Raw genomic sequence first — 16,606 nt, forward strand, 5'->3', positions numbered from 1 at the left:
GATCAGGAAGGAGGAGTCTCTGAGGAGGAAAGAGGATCCCCCCTGAGGCCAGGGGATCAGGGATTGGGGAACCAGGGTTCCCGATGGCTCGGGGACCAGGGCAAGGCAAAGGAGCTGCTGCCTCTGGATGGTCCTCCATGAGGGGAAGGAGAAATAAATCTCTCATTTTCTATTTTGGTTTTCTCTATCATACACCACAGAACCCACCAAATTGGAGAGTTTTTTTTTTTTTTTTTTTTTCTTAGATTCAGGGTCTTGCTCGGTTGCCCAGGCTGGAGTACAGTGGTGCAATCACAGCTCACTGCAGCCTCGACCTCCTGGGCTCAAGCGACCCTCCCACCTCACCCTCCCGAGAAGCTGGGACCACAGATGTGCACCACCATATGCCCAACTATTAAAAAAAAATGTTGTAGAGACAGGGTCTCGCCATGTTGCCCAGGCTGGTCTCAACTTCCTGGGCTCAAGCCATCCTCCCACCTCAGCCTCCCACCTCAGCCTCCCAAAGTGCTAGAATGACAGGTGTGTGCCACTCCACTGAGGCTATTTTTATCTTCAATATACATGTAAAGAAACAGGGGCTCAGGAGGTACCCAAGTGATGGGGCAGGAATTAGAATCCCATTTGTATGCCTGATGCCACCTGGAGAATTCCAGGGTACCGCATGGGAAACCCACGGTGCTGTGCCAGCCGGGAGGTGGCCATGGCACCATTACCTCCGTATCTCTCAGACCCTGCTGAGGTTGGGCCACCCTGAGATCCAAGCACCCCAGTCAGACAGACCCTGCTGGACTTAGGTGGAAGAATCCAGCCATTCCCTCCTCCCCTGGCACGAAAGGCTGACCACTCCTGCAGAAAAGAACTCAGGTTTATTTGCAAGTAAAAACCACGGTCTGAAAAAAACCCATTGGCAAATGTACAGTTTGTGTCCATTTGGGGTTGCCGCCAGCTGGGGGGGCCCCCAGATACCTGACCCGCATGCATCGGGCTCCCACATGTTCACAGCTAATCTCAGGTCCCTGCAGTTTAGCCCCCTGCAGGGGACACCCCGTCTCCTGCTGAAAACCATCGGACTCCCAGGCTGCACCCAGCCCTCCAACCCTCCTGCCTTAGTGCAGTGCAAAAATCAAACCAAACACAAATCTCAAAACAAACAAACACAAAACAAAAACATTCACAAAAACCAGGGTTCTAAATTATTTTGTCTCAGTGTCCTTTGTGATCATGATGACTTATTTGTCAACAAACTAAAATATACATCATTTTCTTGCTATTATAAAATCTCTTATTATTCACAGATATGTAATGGGAGATTTGGATGAAATAATTACAAACTTTTTTCCCCTTAAAAAATAAACAAGCCAAACAAAACACAAACAAAACAAAAACCCCAAAACCAAAACACAAGACCTTTCTGACGACAGTAAACACAGGGGCTGCTGGCTTCCTCCCCGCCATCCTCGGCACCTGCTGGGCCGCAGGGCTCAAAGTGCTGGGGATACCCCGACACGGAGGCCCCAGGGTGCTCTCTCCCAAGCCAACTCTTCGCTTTCCCTGCCCTGCCTCCACCTCCCCTCATTTCCCAAGCCTTTGTCGGGGGCCCCTCTCTCCCCCTGCCGCTCCCCATCCCCATGACTCCTCCCGCCTCTACCCTACACCCCAGAGGCGTACAGCCCAGAGGCCACAAGGCCAACCTCAGAAGGAGCCCCTAGGTCCCCAGCACCACCCACAGCAGGGACCAGCCTCCCCCACATCCAACCTGGGCCGGGCACCTCCCACAGGCTGTGCGGTTGGCCAGAGGGAGAAGGGGCTACAGGAAGCCCAGGTCTCAACAGAGGCTTTGGCAAGGAGCTGGGAGGGAGACACTGTTACCAGGTCTCACGCAACATCAGGGTAGAGAAACCAGGGTCTGGCTAACCCAGCCAGAGGTCAAAGGCCAGGAGTCGTGGCTGGGGGAGGTAATGGGGTAGAGCCACCCCCAAGAGCACTTATTTTGAGTCGCCCAAGGCCCAGTTTGTAGGCTGCAGGGGACCTTGGAAGGAAGCCCTGCCAGGGGCTGGAAGCAACCTCTCGTGCCAAGGCTGGGCAGACCCTCAGGGACCACCCTGCAGGAGAGCAGAGGGGCCTCCTGGAGAGGGACCTGGCAGGGATCTAGAGAGGGGAAATCCGTTTTTTTTCCCTGCCCATTTCAGGGTTTTTACAAAAGATGTACTGACCTGGCAGCGGGGCCAGGCAGATACCTTCCCAGGACTCCAGAAAGGGCCTCTCAGAGACAGGGCAGGAAACAGTACCGCTGACCGGGCAGCAGGGTTGGAATTTCATCATTGCAAAGGCCCTTTCCAAGAGAGGGACCTGCCGTGTGGGGTCTGGGTGTGCCCCTGGCATGGAGGGGAGTTGGGGAGTCAGAGTGGCTGCAGAGGGCCACCACAGTGCTCTCTCCTCCTGCGCCCTAGCACAGTGGGGCAAGTGGGCCCACAGGGAACAGCCTGGCTCTGGTCCCGTCTGCCTCCCGAGGCCTGACACCTCCCCCTGGGAGCAGCAGGAAAAGACAGGCAAGGCTGAGTCCAGGAGCTGAGCAGAGGGGCTGGGGGCAGGTCCCCTCTGATGTCCCTAGCCCTTCCTGGGACAGCATCTGCTGTTCAAACCTAGGCTCCTGAATGCCATCTCAGTTGGACGGGGGCAGGCGATGGGCTTCTGGCCTCAGCTGCCACCCAGAGCCTGGCTCGCAGCGCTGCTGGTGCCCCCTCCTCTGCGCTCTGGGTGGGGCTAGCCCAGGTTTCCTCTATGTACAATAGCATACCCAGTGATGGGTTGCCGAGGGCAGGCTGACAGTGAAACGGTTCGAGTTTAGGATTCTCAACACCCTCCCTATCCCTGTGGGCGGTGGAAGACTGGGAGGTTGGTATTTCCCCTCTGAGTCACAGAGGAGCTAGAGACAGACTTCAAGGGCTGGAGTGACTCTCCCAAGAAAATCTGCGAGTCTGGTCCACGTTCCTGCTGTCACTGGATGCCCTCCTCTTCTACGTACGTTGAAGGAAACCAGCCAATCTGAAAAAGATGGCAAGATCGTGTCTGTGTGTGTGTGTGTATGTGTGTGTGCAAGCAGGTGTGTGCGTGTCTGTGTTGGGGTGACGGCAAGTAGAGGCTCATGAAGATGGGGGGCCCTTCAGAAGTCCAGAGTTCTCGGAAGGACCTGGTGGAACCATTGCCTGGGAGTAAGAGCAACCCAGAAAAACACCACCCTTGGCCAGTTTAAGATGATCTGCCCACCCTCCAGCTGCCAGTCAGAAAAAAAATAAATCCTCCTGAGGAAAAGAACGTCCTCCAGAACAACTACAGTTTTTTCTTAATACACAAGCTTGGCATTCAGTCAGGACCAAATGACAAAAACCAATAGAAAAAGCAGGCAGTAGAAATCAACCCACAGGTATTGAGGTCATCTGTCAGGGGAGATAAATAACTCTAATTTGTACGTTTAAGAAAACGGATGAAAAGGCAGACAATTTTACCAGAGAAACTAAATCAGAAATCAAATAGAAATCCTAGAACTGAAACATACAATGAATGAAATGAAGAATCCAATAGAGGGATTTAGACAAAGCAGAAGAGAAGACAAATAAACTGTAAGATAGGTCACTAGAAAGTGACTAGATAGAAAACCAGAGAGAAAAAAGGATGAAAAACACATAAAATTGTGGAAATAAAATGAGGCCATGGTAAAAAGTTCTAACATCCTTGTGAATGAAGTCCTACAAGGAGAAAAGAGAGAAAATGGAACAGACACGCTGTCTGCAGATACTATTCTGGCTGAGAAATTTCCAAAAGTGATGGACATCAAGCCACAGGTTCAAAAAAATCTCTGCCAATCTTAAGCAGAATAAATAAAATCACACCTAGGCACATTATAGTAAAATGAACTCAAAACTTCAAATGAACTTCAAAAATGAACTCAAAACAACTCCTCACAAAAAGGAACTAGGTCTCCTTGGAAAAACGACTGATTCCTGGGGGAAGATGAATAAGTACAGGAGAAAAGAAAGTTTTCCTTACAGCAGAATGCCAACTAATATCTATAGATAGTAAAAAAATCACTATTTTTCAGCCATAATAGAAATAATAGGATAAAATTCATCAAGGGAAGATAAAACTAGTACATGAAAGTTTGAAGAGGAACAGGATATTTACCTAACCTCAAAGTATTACCCTGCAAATTATTTGCTAATTACAGTCAACAGTAACTTCACAGTAGAAACATAGCAAATATAATCTTAAACACATGATCAAAGTTAATGTCACAAATAATGAGACAAACTGGCATAATTCATGTCCTAACAGGACACTATGGCACTGAGAAAGTACCAACGTCCCCATTGTGGTGTTCCCAATGGAACCTCAATCTAATCATGAGGAAACATCAAACAAACCTAAATTGAGAGATATCCTATAAAAATACTTGGCTCAAACTCTTCAAAAATGTAAAAGTCATATAAGGCAGAGAAAGGCTGAGGAATATTCCAGATTAAAGAGAGTTAAGGATCATAGCAAGTCAATGCAATTCATGATCCTGGATTGGATCCAGGACCAGGAGAGAAGAGCTAGAGAAGACATGATTGGGATGACTGGTAAGATTTGAATATGGACAGTGGATTAGATAATTGTATTATATCAAAGGGGAATGTCCTTGGTCTTAGGAAATACTTAGGGGTAAAGAAACATGATTTCTGCAATTTACTCTCAAATGAGTTAGAGAGAAATAGACAAACACACACACACAGTGCAAATGATAAAGCAAATGGGGCAAAACATTCACAATTGGTAAATCTGGGCAGGTGACTGACACTTTTAAGTTGAAATTTTGAAATTATACGTTTGAAATTTTGTTTCAAAATTATGTTACAAACATTTTACGATGTGAATATTTAAAAAGAAAGTGAAATAAGCATGGTTTTAGATTCAAAAGAAACTGAGAATTCATTAATAGCAGATATGCTTTAAAAAATATGAAAGAGAAGGGATGTCAGGCAGCAGGGAAATGGTGTTGGGTGGAAATCCAATAATGCAGGAGGAAATGGGGAGCCCTGGGAAGGGTAAACATGGGGTAAATCTAAATAAGCACAACTGCCTAAAACAAAAACAATGTCAAATGGTATTTCTAGTTCTAGATCCCTGAGGAACTGCCATGCTGTCTTCCACAATGGTTGAACTAGTTTACAGTCCCATCAACAGTGTAAAAGTGTTCCTATTTCTCCACATCCTCTCCAATGTATGTTTATTGCGGCACTACTCACAATAGCAAAGACTTGGAACCAACCCAAATGTCCAACAATAATAGACTGGATTAAGAAAATGTGGTACATATACACCATGGAATACTATGCAGCCATAAAAAATGATGCGTTCATGTCCTTTGTAGGTACATGATGAAGCTGGAAATCATCATTCTCAGCAAACTATCACAAGGACAAAAAACCAAACACCGCATGTTCTCTCTCATAGGTGGAAACTGAACAATGAGAACACTTGGACACAGGAAGGGGAACATCACACACTGGGGCCTGCTGTGGAGGGGGACGGGGGGAGGAATAGCATTAGGAGATATACCTAATGTAAATTAGGTTAGTTAATGGGTGCAGCACACCAACATGGCACATGTATACATATGTAACAAACCTGCACGTTGTGCACATGTACCCTAGAACTTAAAGTATAATAAAAAATATATATATATATAAAAACCCAAAAACAAAAAAACAAAAACAATGTCTTCTAAGGTTTGAATATATATAGAATTAAGATACATGACGACACTTGCACAAAAGTTGGGAGGAAAATGGATACAATCAAAAGTTACAAGGTCCTTCCTTGCATTGTCTGGGAAATAGTAAAAAAGTACTCATTTAAGGTAATCTCTAGTCTAAGGTTACCACTTCAGAAAAAAAGTGTGTAACTAACAAACCAATGTAGGGCAGGGGAAGTAGAATTTAAAATATATTGATTAATTCAAAAGTAGGCAGGAAAGAAGAAAAAAGGAGTAGATGTGACAACTAGAAAATAAAGTTAGATAATTTAAACCCAAACAGCTCAGTAATTACATTAAATGTAAATGGACTATATATGCCTATTAAAAGCCAAAGACTGTCAGATCAGACTGGCTTCCCCAACTATTTATAAGAAATCCATTTTAAATATTAAAAAAATAGAAAAGTTTAAGTAGTATGAGAGAAAATAATACACCACACAAAGCAGTAATCCCAAGAAAGCTGGTGTCACAAAAGCAGATCAAGGAGACTACAGCAAGAATAAATGCCAGAGAAAAGAAGAGACGTTTCATAATGGTAACAGGGTCAAATTGACAGGAATTATCCAGTAATACTCAAACTAGTTGTTATAAAACTTAATGCTGTATAGCAAATACCTGGATCTGGGAAAGGGCCCAGGTATGCACTTATTAAATTACAGCTTCAGGGACTTTTAATGCCAATCACACAAGGACCACTTTGAGAACCAGTGGTCCCAGCCCCCTAGGTGGGCTACCTAAGCCTCACTAGCCTTGACACTTCTGCAGGGCAGTTGGGTAAAAAATGGATCAGACTTGAGGGCCTCCAAGGGGCAGACTGATAGGTGAAGGCAGAGCAGCTCCGGCCACTGGACAATGGAAGGGTCAGCACTGGGAGCCAAGGTTAACTGGCCCTCTGAAGCCCCATGCACCTGCCCTGTGCAGCTTGCAGCTCACAGAGAAAGCTGGGCATTTTCTAATTGGTGGCACAGGGAGCTCTGGTGCTTGGATGGATAGGTACTGAGACACATGGGTCAAAGCTAGAGGTCCAGATGGGGTGTTGGGATGAAGAGGCCATGGACATATGCAGAATCTTAGGGTGGCCAGGGCACTCTTAGGCCCACCTGGCACTTGGGAAAGTGTGAAGGGATTGGGGACACACTGTATCCCTACTGCCTCACCAGGGCATAGATGGGGCCTTAGAGAATGGCAGGAGGAGCCCAGCAAGGACACCGTGTCCTCCTCAGTCCTGTGACTTCCCTTCCTGCAAACAGAGCTTGGGGACTTGCAAGTAATTTGGCGAGTGCAGCTATGAGGGCAGCCCAGAATAAAACTGGAACAGGGTGGGGGGGTCCTAGGAGCCTGGATCCACATCAGACCTCTGTAGCCGATTCCTGGCTGTGTGACCTTGGGTTTGTGGTAAACATCTGGAGCCTCGGTTTCCCCCTGTGAATGCCAACCTTCTGGGCTGCTGTGAGGAGGCGGGAGATTGCAGAGGGTGTCTGGGACAGGGCCTGGGGTGTGGACATAGCTGTGGTGCTAGTCTGCCTGAGCCCAACCAGGTGGGGGCTGCAGCGAGGCCAGCCCTGCACCCTCAGGGTGGGGCCACTCACCCGTCCATTGGTCTCGCCCTTCCACCAGCCCTGGTCTCCGCCAATGCGGCTGTAGATCCTCACCACGTCACCCTCCCGAAGTGAAAGCTCCCTCATGTCTCGGGCGGCAAAGTTGTACCTGGCCACAGCCGTGCCGATGACGCGGGGCGTGAACACTGTTGAGGGAGATGGGCAGCGTCACACAGCTGCAGGAGGAGCCCAGGGATCCAGGAGGCCCTTGGGCCAAGCTGGGTCTCTCCCCTAGTGCCCAGAACCCTGCTCTGTACCCAGAGAGGAAGGATGTCAAGCAGAAAGGCTCTGGAGGGACACACTGGCCTCCAGTCCCAGGGCCCCTTGCCCTCTGGGTCTGGGGAAACAGCACATCCAAATCCCTGCAACGAGGATGTTCTTAGGGACAAGAGCAGGTGCCCAGGCTTTGACCATCATCATTCCAGTGGTCCCCCAGTTCCGGAGCCCAAATCCAACCAGAAACCCAGAGGAACCAGCTTGGCCCAGACGCAGAATCCTGATAGACTGGTGACAATGACCATGGCTGAGGGCGAAACACACACAGCTGCTGGTAAGGGACTTTGACTCTGGCAGCCGAAAGCCATGAGGTCAGGGCTGACTGAAACCCCCTCCTCCCTGCACCCAAGTCCCACAGCTCCTCCTCGTGGCCACCTGCTTTCTGCTACCAGAAGCAAAGCTCTTGATGAACAAGGAGGAATGGCAGTGGATGGGGCTGGGGAAGTGGCCATCAGGGTGGGTATGTCCACAGGGGGTGGGTGGTGACAAGGGCGGGGCCAAGCCTGACGTGTCCTCAGGTGCCCGCAGCAGCCTCTGCCCGGCCTTCCCAGCCCCTTCCTCCCCTCCACCCAGTGCCAGACTGCGGACAACTGTGGCCACGTCAGGCAGGGCTGTGGGGCCAGTGGGCAGCTCCGTGCTGGGTCTCCCAAGGCAGCTGCCACAGGCCCGGTCCCCCCACGCCCTGGGGAGCAGCGGTACCTGACCAGAAGGGAGCGGAGGGGCCCTGAGAAGCAAAGCTGAGGCCCTGAGGACTGAGAAAAGAAAAGTTGTAGGAAGCACAGGAAGCTGCAAAGAGGCGAGAGAGAACGTGAGGCGGGCAGCAGGGCATCCATGCACAGTCACGGTGGGCACAGCTACAGGCCAGGGGGCATGGGGTGGGGCAGGCCCTCTGGCAGGAGAGGCCCTACAGGGGGGCAAATGAGGCAGGGGGCAGCACGGGTTGTCAAGCCCCACCCAGGCACAGGTGCCGCTCGGCCACACCTGAGCTACCCTGGAGCCACTCTCTGCACCTGTGTCCTTGAGAGCAAACTGGGACCACCTCCTCTCATGCCCTCGCCTGGCACACAGCAGGTGCTCACTAAGGCCAGCTGTTCCTCTCCTGTCCAGCTTGGCCTGTGTGGGACCCATGGCCCTGCAGGTCCCTACGGGCTGGAGGACGTAGGGTGACTCTGGACACAGTCCTGAGCGGGAAGCCGCATGCTCGGGGCCTGCCCCTGCCCCTGATTCCATGTGGCCTTCCCTGGTCTGAGCTGTGGAGTCCAATCTGCAAACAGGCTGCCTCTCACAGAGGAGGCCCAGGGGCTGGGCATAGGGAGGGATCTGGGAACAGGTAGGCCTGCCCTTTTCTCTCCGACCAGTGACAGCTCCATGCACAGAGGTCTCTGCCTGGACCTGGCCCCTCCAACCCCCGGTGGTCTCTGGGTGAGGGAGCCAAGACACAGAGCAGCAATTCTGAGCAGGTGCAGAGTCCCCGCCTGTCACATGGCCCAGGAGATGCCACACGATAGCATCTGTGACACTGGGGGTGGGGGAACGGGGCTGTGTTCCCGGGGGTGGAACTCCTGGCCTGGGTCTGTGAGGGCAGGATCTGGGCCCTGGGAAGCGGGCCAGGGCAGACCCCTCCGAGGAGTGCTGGTGTGCTGGCTGGGCCGGGGCGTTACCTGGGGACCGGCTGGAGGCCCTGGAGGCCGAACGTTCCCGGGACTTGTAGGGGTACTTGAGTGTGGTATCCAGCTGCTTGAAGCTCTCCTTGAGTGAGTGGCACTGGTAGTACTCCACCAACTCCTGCAGGGCGTACACACTCACTCACAGCTGCTGCCACCTCCAGGAAGTCCTCCCCCAGTGACCTGGCCTCCCTTTCCCACCTCCTGGTTCATGTGGGGGAGACTAGCCTCCTGGACTCCTCAGAACTCCCCACTTCCCCCAAGCCCATGGTGGGTGGTCAGTACCTCGAAGGTAACAGCAACTCCCCCAAATGTTTCTAGAAAAAATAATCTGCAAAAGATGCCAAGACTGACCAACACAGATGCTGACTGCAACAGCCTTTATAATGGAAAAAATGGAAACACTCTGTACCCAGCACTTGCGGTAAGCTTCTAGAAATAACAAGATCTCCAAGTGACAGACAGCCATGCGGCCATCAGCCAGGGAAAGATTCATTAATGGTGAATGTTTGTGGCCTCGAAAAGTCGGCTAAAAATCAGCTGGGGTATTGCCAGCATTATTATTTATATAATATAAACCAGACCTAAGCTGTGTGGAGAGAGGTCCTGAGGACTCACTGAGATGCGAACATTGGTTTCCGCTTTTGTTTTTCTGGAGGTGGGGATGGGGTTACGGATTTTTTTTTTTTTTTTTTTTTTTTTTTGAGACGGAGTCTCACTGTCACCCAGGCTGGAGTGCAGTGGCACAATCTCGGCTCACTGCAATCTCCACCTCCTGGGTACAAACAATTCTCGTGCCTCAGCCTCCCAAGTAGCGGGGACTACAGGTGTGTGCCACCATGCCTGGCTAATTTTTGTATTTTTTGTAGACATGGGGTTTTGCCATGTTGGCCAGGCTGGTCTCGAACTCCTGACCTCAAGTGATTCACCCACCTCAGCCTCCCAAAGTGCTGGGATTACAGGCATGAGCCACTACACTCAGCCCGAAATTATGGATTTCTGCTTGACCTTGTGCTTTTCTGTGGCCATAGCGGGGAAGCTAAGAGCTTGGGGGCTCTAATCAGGAGTTCTCAATATATACAACTTTTGTAATTAAGAAAAGAAAATGTAGGCATAACTTTAAAATCATTTCAAGGACTATGCCTCTAACTGCATTCTGGCTGGGACGGAGGGTGGGGGTGAGTTGGAGAAGAAGCTGTTTGAAGCCATACATGTGTAACGGGGCTACCCAGCTAGGCCCCAGCTGGAAGCCCCACTGGGCGTCAGTTTCTGCTCTCGCAGGAGGATAAGCACGAGAGGAATCTGGGGCTGCTGGTGGCCTGGGCTGCCCCCACCCCACCCCTGCACTGTTTACCAGGGTCAACCACCTTGCTCAAGCTTTGGGGGTCAGAAGTCCTAATTCAAGAGGCTGTGACATAGCTCTAGCTGTCCTAGTGCCTTAAAAACCAATTCCCTAAATCTTTCCCACACTGGGAAGATTCAATCCTCACAAGAAACATGGCCACTCGCTCAGGGCCGGGAGGAAGCACCTGTCCCCTGTGGCTGGGGTGGGAGCCGGCCGGAGCCGGAAGTCACCTACCAGGAGGCTGTCGAATTTCTTGGCCTCTGTGATGTGGATCCAGTTGTCCTTCTCCACCACCTTGATGTGCTTCACCTCATCGTTGAACCTGGGCAAACACATGGCCCCGGTGGTCACTGAATAAGGGCCACACAGCCCCGGCAGTCACATGAGGGCCACATGGCCCCGGCTCCCTTGGCAGCCAGGCTCATTCTGTGTTTGCTGCAGCAAAGCCCCTTGTCCCCGGCCCCTAGGGCCACTCCCTGTCAGCCCTGTCCTACCCCAGCCCTTCGGGCCACCAGCCCCAGACAGCTCCTGCCACCTGCCTGCCTGCCTGCCCTCCTTGTTCGTCTGGGGCCCGGAACCCCTGGCTGCTCAGCTCTCCGCCTCTCCTGGCCTCCAGCCCTGCTGAGGCCTCCTGTCCTAGGCTTCTGCTCATTTGCTTTTTGGCACCAGAAGCCTCTCCTCCTCCCTGTGGAGCAGCTGGGCCCAGCCCTGACATCTCCTGACATCGTTCCCTGCATGTCCGCTTGGCCGGCCAGGCCTCGGGCCTGCTCCTCAGAGGTGCTGAGCGCAAGCCTGTGTGGGCCTCGGCACCGGCTGCTGCCCCTGCCAGACACTCACCTCATTCTGTCCTCAAGGCCCCCTCATGTCCTCAGGTCTCAATTCAAATGTGACCTTACAGAGGAGCCCCCATATCCCCCCCGAATGCCACCTACCCCCTTGCCAGACACAGACATCACCAGAAAACTACAGCCCAATGTCCCTAATGACTATGGACGCAGAAATCCTTAGCAAGCAGCTGGCAAACCAAACCTCTCCCCCATACAGTCAGGCGGCGTTTAACCAGGGAGACTTGTCCTGAGAGATGCAGGCAGGTGCTTCCATCACTGTACGAACGCCACGGAGTGCATTTATATAAGTCTGGATGGCATTGCTTACCGCACACCCCACACCTAGGCTGGACGGCAGAGCCTACTGCACACCCCACACCTAGGCTGGACGGCAGAGCCTACTGCACACCCCACACCTAGGCTGGACGGCGGAGCCTACCGCACACCCTATACCTAAGCTGAATGGTGGAGCCTACTGCACGCCCCACACCTAGGCTGGACGGCGGAGCCTACTGCACGCCCCACACCTAGGCTGGACGGCAGAGCCTACTGCACACCCCACACCTAGGCTGGACGGCACAGCCTACTGCACACCCCACACCTAGGCTGGACGGCAGAGCCTATCGCTCCTGGGCTACAGACCTAGTGAATACCGTAGGCAGTTGTAACATGAGGTCAGCCTAGAAAAGGTATGGTAAAAACACAGTAGAAAAGATAAAAAACAGGACAGCTGTATGGGGCGTTTATCATGACTGGAGCTTGCAAGACTGGAAGTTGCTCTGGGTGAGCTGGAGAGTGGTGAGTGAACGTGAAGGCTGAGGACATTGCTGTGCACCACTGTAGACTTTATCAATGCTGGACACTGAGGCTACACTACATTTATTTTTAAAACGTTCTTTCTTCAATTGTAAATTAACCTTAGCTTACTGTCACTCTTTTACTTTATGAACTTCTTAATTTTTGTTAACTTTTTAAATCTTGGGTAATAATACTTAGCTTAAAAGACAAACATATTATACAGCTGTACAAAAATATTTTATTTCTTTGTATCTTTATTCTATAAGCTTTCTTCTGGTTTTTTCCTTTGTTGTTGTTGTTTTTACTCCTATGACAACAATACCTGCTTCTGGAATGTCTCCTGAAGGACTTGCCTGAGGCTGTTTTACAATTAAGTATTTTTTTGGTGAGTAGGAGTATGCTCTAAAATAAAAAGCACTGTATAGTGAATCCATAAACCAGTAACACATTCATGTATTATGATGATCACGTACTATGTGTGTGCAGAATTGTTTGTGCTACGCTTCTATATGACCGGCAGCACTGTAGGTTTGTTTACACCAGCACAACCACACTCACTTGAGTAATGGGCTGCGCTATGACATCACCAGGCCATGGGAACATTTCAGCTCCGTTATAATCTTATGGGACCACCACCACATATGGGGTCCGTCACAGACTGGAATGTCATTATGTGGCCCATGACTGTATTTATCTACATAAACCAGACACATAGCAAGGACTCCACACCACAACCCAGTGGGACATTCCAGGAATGCAAGGTTGGTTTAACATCTGGAAATCAGCTAATGTAATAAACAGTCATTAAACAAATGGTGGCCTGGCTGCCTGGTCCTCTGTGAGGCCTTCATACAGCACCCATCTTGTTTCTCCTTGGATTTAATGTGCGCCATGAGGGTGTGCGCCCCACCCCCAGCTCCCGGTCGGCAAGGCCCATCTTAGCCTCCTGCAGGCCAGGCACACAGAAGGCTTTCTGAGAATTTCTTTCAGGTGGGCAATGTCCCACCAGCTCAGTGCTTGGTGGGCTCCAGCCCATCAGGGTCTGTCTCTTGGAGAGTTAACTGCAGCCCCACAAGGAGGCAGCTCCCAGGGAGAGGGCATAGGGCAGGAGGATGCCCAGACTATGCCAAAGCCACAAGGCAGCAGTAGTCACAGGAGACACTCTCCTAGGCCCCCGGCTGCCTCAGAGCAGCATGACAAGTCCATTCTCTCAACCTGTGGGGCTGCTGGGAAATCCCTGAGCTCACACAGCATCTCACCCACCCACTTGTACCTGAGCTTATCTGGTTCCCGTAACCCAGAAATGTCCAACCCAGCCCCCAGGGCAGCCAGGAGTGATGTAAACATGGACCATCTGTGAATGCCAGGGTTTCAGGCCCTGCCCAGCACACCTGTGGAGACCCCCTGACCCCTCAGCACCGCTTTCATCTCAATAATATCCTCACTTGGGCAACAGATGACATGTCCACCCCAACCCCACGAGCTCAGGACATGGAGAGGATGGTGGTCTCCACTTCAGAACCACACTGGGGGATGGGTCTCCTCGAACCCAGAGCCGCCACTTACTTGATGCTTATTGCAAAGCGCTCAGCCTCGGCAGGCCGCTCCCTGATCAGGTAGGTCCCACTGGCGTGGGACTTGAGCAGGTTGTCCGTCTGCTGCCTCTCCATGTTACCTGCAAACCTACAGGAGGGGGCCAGGAGGAAATGAGAGCAGCAGTGAGGACAGTGTCCAAGGGGTGCCCAGCCCTCCGTGCGTGGCAGGCCACGTGAAGTACTCTGCAGTCCTCATCTGAGAGCTCATCTCCTAATGAACCCAAGAGAACAGGCTGGGTCCCTATGAGCAGGGCACCACTGTAGGGGGGGTAGGGGGGGGTCTGGCATCCAACCCTGCCTACGGTGGGATACAGTGAGGCTCAGGACAGATCTTGAGAGGGGTAAAATAGAGGGGTGACTACGGCCACCAGCCAGTCCCACATGCTGTCTTCTGCTCTACAGACCCCGAGGGCCTGCCAGAGGAGTTCAGAGTATTCAGTAGATCCAATTTCTTTCCTAAAATATATTTTCACTATTTCAAAAGCAGTAAAGTCATAACTGCTTATATGGATTTTTTTGGTAACACATTGGAGATTGCCAACATCTATGTCAGTTGAATTTTGAACAGATTTTGAAATGAAGCTCTTCCTGCCACCTGTACTGCAATGAAGCCCACCCTGAGAGGGCAAGGCAAGCTCTCTCCCAAAATCTGCTGCCACACTGTCAGGACAGTTGGGATTTCTGTGATTTCAAACAGCCTCACTGTTCCCACCAAGCAAATGTATTGTCAGTAAGTGGATTACACCTGTGATCTTAAATATACCACTTTTATGGTGCAGATAAAATTTAAAAAGGGTTTAATTCCCTGAAATATCTGGGCCAGTTGAGCTGTTTTAGAGAGGGTTAACAGCTGCCTACAGGAGAAGGACTCCCCCAGGCTCCTGGAGAGTTACAGGCCAGGAGGGAGAGAAGGCATTTGGGAGCCACTGGGCTCGGTGCCCTGGAGATGGCAAGAGGCAGCCTGGGGCCTCCACCCTGCCGGGCTGCTCACAGGCACCACCCAGACCCGCCGGGCATGCCCCCATAACAAAGAGGCCACCAGATGCCCATGTCTGCAGCCCACGATCCACTCACCAGGGGTATGCAGTGTAGTCGATCTCCCGGGATGGCGGCCGGCTGATGGGCGGCTGGTGGCAGAGCACAAGAGTGTTAACGTCCTCCCAGGGCCACCCACAGAGCAGGGCTCAGAGGGGGTCATTGTCAGTGACCTAACCCCCAGGCCCAGCATTGGCTGCCCTGGACGGGACCGTCTGTGGACTTAGCCCCAGCGCCCCTGGCCTGGGAGGTGCCCAAGGGCAGTGGCCAGGACAACCTCATCTCTGAGTAGATGCCCCGTGGGTCTGATGGAACAGATGTTGGCGTAGCCACCAGCTAACACTGACTTGATCCCCTGGGACAGCAAGGACCGAAGGTGCGGGAAGTTTTCAGCCAGTGGATGTGAGCACACCCACAGCCAAGCTCCCTGCTCCAGAGGTCTGAAAAACCCCGGGGTGGGGGTCTGGTGGTGGCCACACTCAGGCAGGTGCTGCCGCTCCAGTGAGCAGGTAGGGCTCCCTCCCTGGCTACAGCCCTCCACCCTGGCCTCACTGGGCTACAGGCTGGGCACAGCCTCAGAGACTACCTCTTCCCTCGCACCCTTTTCACGATGCAGATGGGGAAACTGAGGCCTGGGGAAGGGAAGGAACCTGCCCCAGGCCACCTAGTGAGTTCGTGACTCTTGTCCTCCCCTGCTGCCTGGTCCTCTTGGTCACGCAAAGCGCCCTAAGCGCTGAGCACTTGCTCTTTCAGCAGAGGTAGCACACAGGCTGACGGGACTGGGGCTGGGGTGGGGGGCACTGGGGCTGCCGCAGTGGGGTTAGGAACCCACCTCTGCACCTTCAGAGGTTCCACGCTGTCACTCTGAGCTGTCCTTTCGGGGTGGAGGTGGGGTAACTCATTTACTCAAGCCTGCCTGCTGCCTTTCATTACAGAGCCGAGAATTCGCTCCATACCCCTCAGATGAAAGAAATGCCATATTGCCTTTGTTTTAAATAGCATCAAGTCTAGCTTTGAATCCTTATGGTTGAGGGGAGCCTTTTTTTCTCTCTAAGGCTGCGTAATAGTCCAAGAGAACTTACAGAGTCCCCGAAATCTGGTGAAAGGCAGCTGGCTGGTCTTCACCCCATTATAGCTGCTGCAGAAATGCCTGTTTTGGTGTTTCTAAAACCACGACGAAACGACACCCGATCGGCTGAGCCCTTTAAACAGAGGAGAGCGTGCCGCCCCACAGCCCCCCACTCATCTTCTTTCTGGGCTCCAGCTCCAGAAAGCAGCTCACAGCAGCCTAAATTTAGCAAGGACATCCCGAACAAGCCAAAAATGTCCACGTGAGGAGGCAGCTCCCAGAACCCTCAGCACCCAGGCCACTGTGCTCCAGAAGCTTCTGTGGGAAAGGACTCACCCTTCCATCCACAGGGCAGGGCTTCACAGATGAGCTGGGGAAATACCCTGACTTCCTGGTTTGCACCAGACGACCCTAGCAGAGGAAAGAGATGGTTAGGACAAGGGGGCCGAGCCTGGCCTATGGGAGTGTGGGGCCATTTAGACGGACTCAGTGTATGCCAATCCCGCTCCTGGAGGGTGGGAGAGCCAATGTCTTCTTTCCCAACCTCAGCTGACCTGGCAGCCAGTTAGGGCAGGGAGGTGCAGGGCGTCCCACCCTAGACA

At 51.9% G+C, this 16,606-nt stretch overlaps 1 protein-coding gene across 4 annotated transcripts in view; it reads right to left on the reverse strand.

Annotated features, from left to right (window-relative positions):
* Window positions 1–847: 847 nt before the first annotated feature.
* VAV2 (vav guanine nucleotide exchange factor 2) overlaps window positions 848–16,606 on the reverse strand; it is a 231,062-nt gene continuing 215,303 nt past the window's right edge. For 2 of the 4 annotated variants that reach the window (XM_024251692.3, XM_054519341.2), the window contains 8 exons: window positions 16,341–16,415; window positions 14,975–15,027; window positions 13,872–13,988; window positions 10,915–11,002; window positions 9,333–9,456; window positions 8,371–8,457; window positions 7,387–7,541; window positions 848–3,045 (listed from right to left, as the gene is read on the reverse strand). In XM_024251692.3, the coding sequence (XP_024107460.1) occupies window positions 2,998–3,045; window positions 7,387–7,541; window positions 8,371–8,457; window positions 9,333–9,456; window positions 10,915–11,002; window positions 13,872–13,988; window positions 14,975–15,027; window positions 16,341–16,415 (747 nt within the window). In that variant the 3' untranslated portion in view covers window positions 848–2,997. 4 annotated transcript variants of the gene reach the window in all.

This window comes from Pongo abelii, chromosome 13 (assembly GCF_028885655.2).
Source record: "Pongo abelii isolate AG06213 chromosome 13, NHGRI_mPonAbe1-v2.0_pri, whole genome shotgun sequence".
Taxonomy (NCBI): domain Eukaryota; kingdom Metazoa; phylum Chordata; class Mammalia; order Primates; family Hominidae; genus Pongo; species Pongo abelii.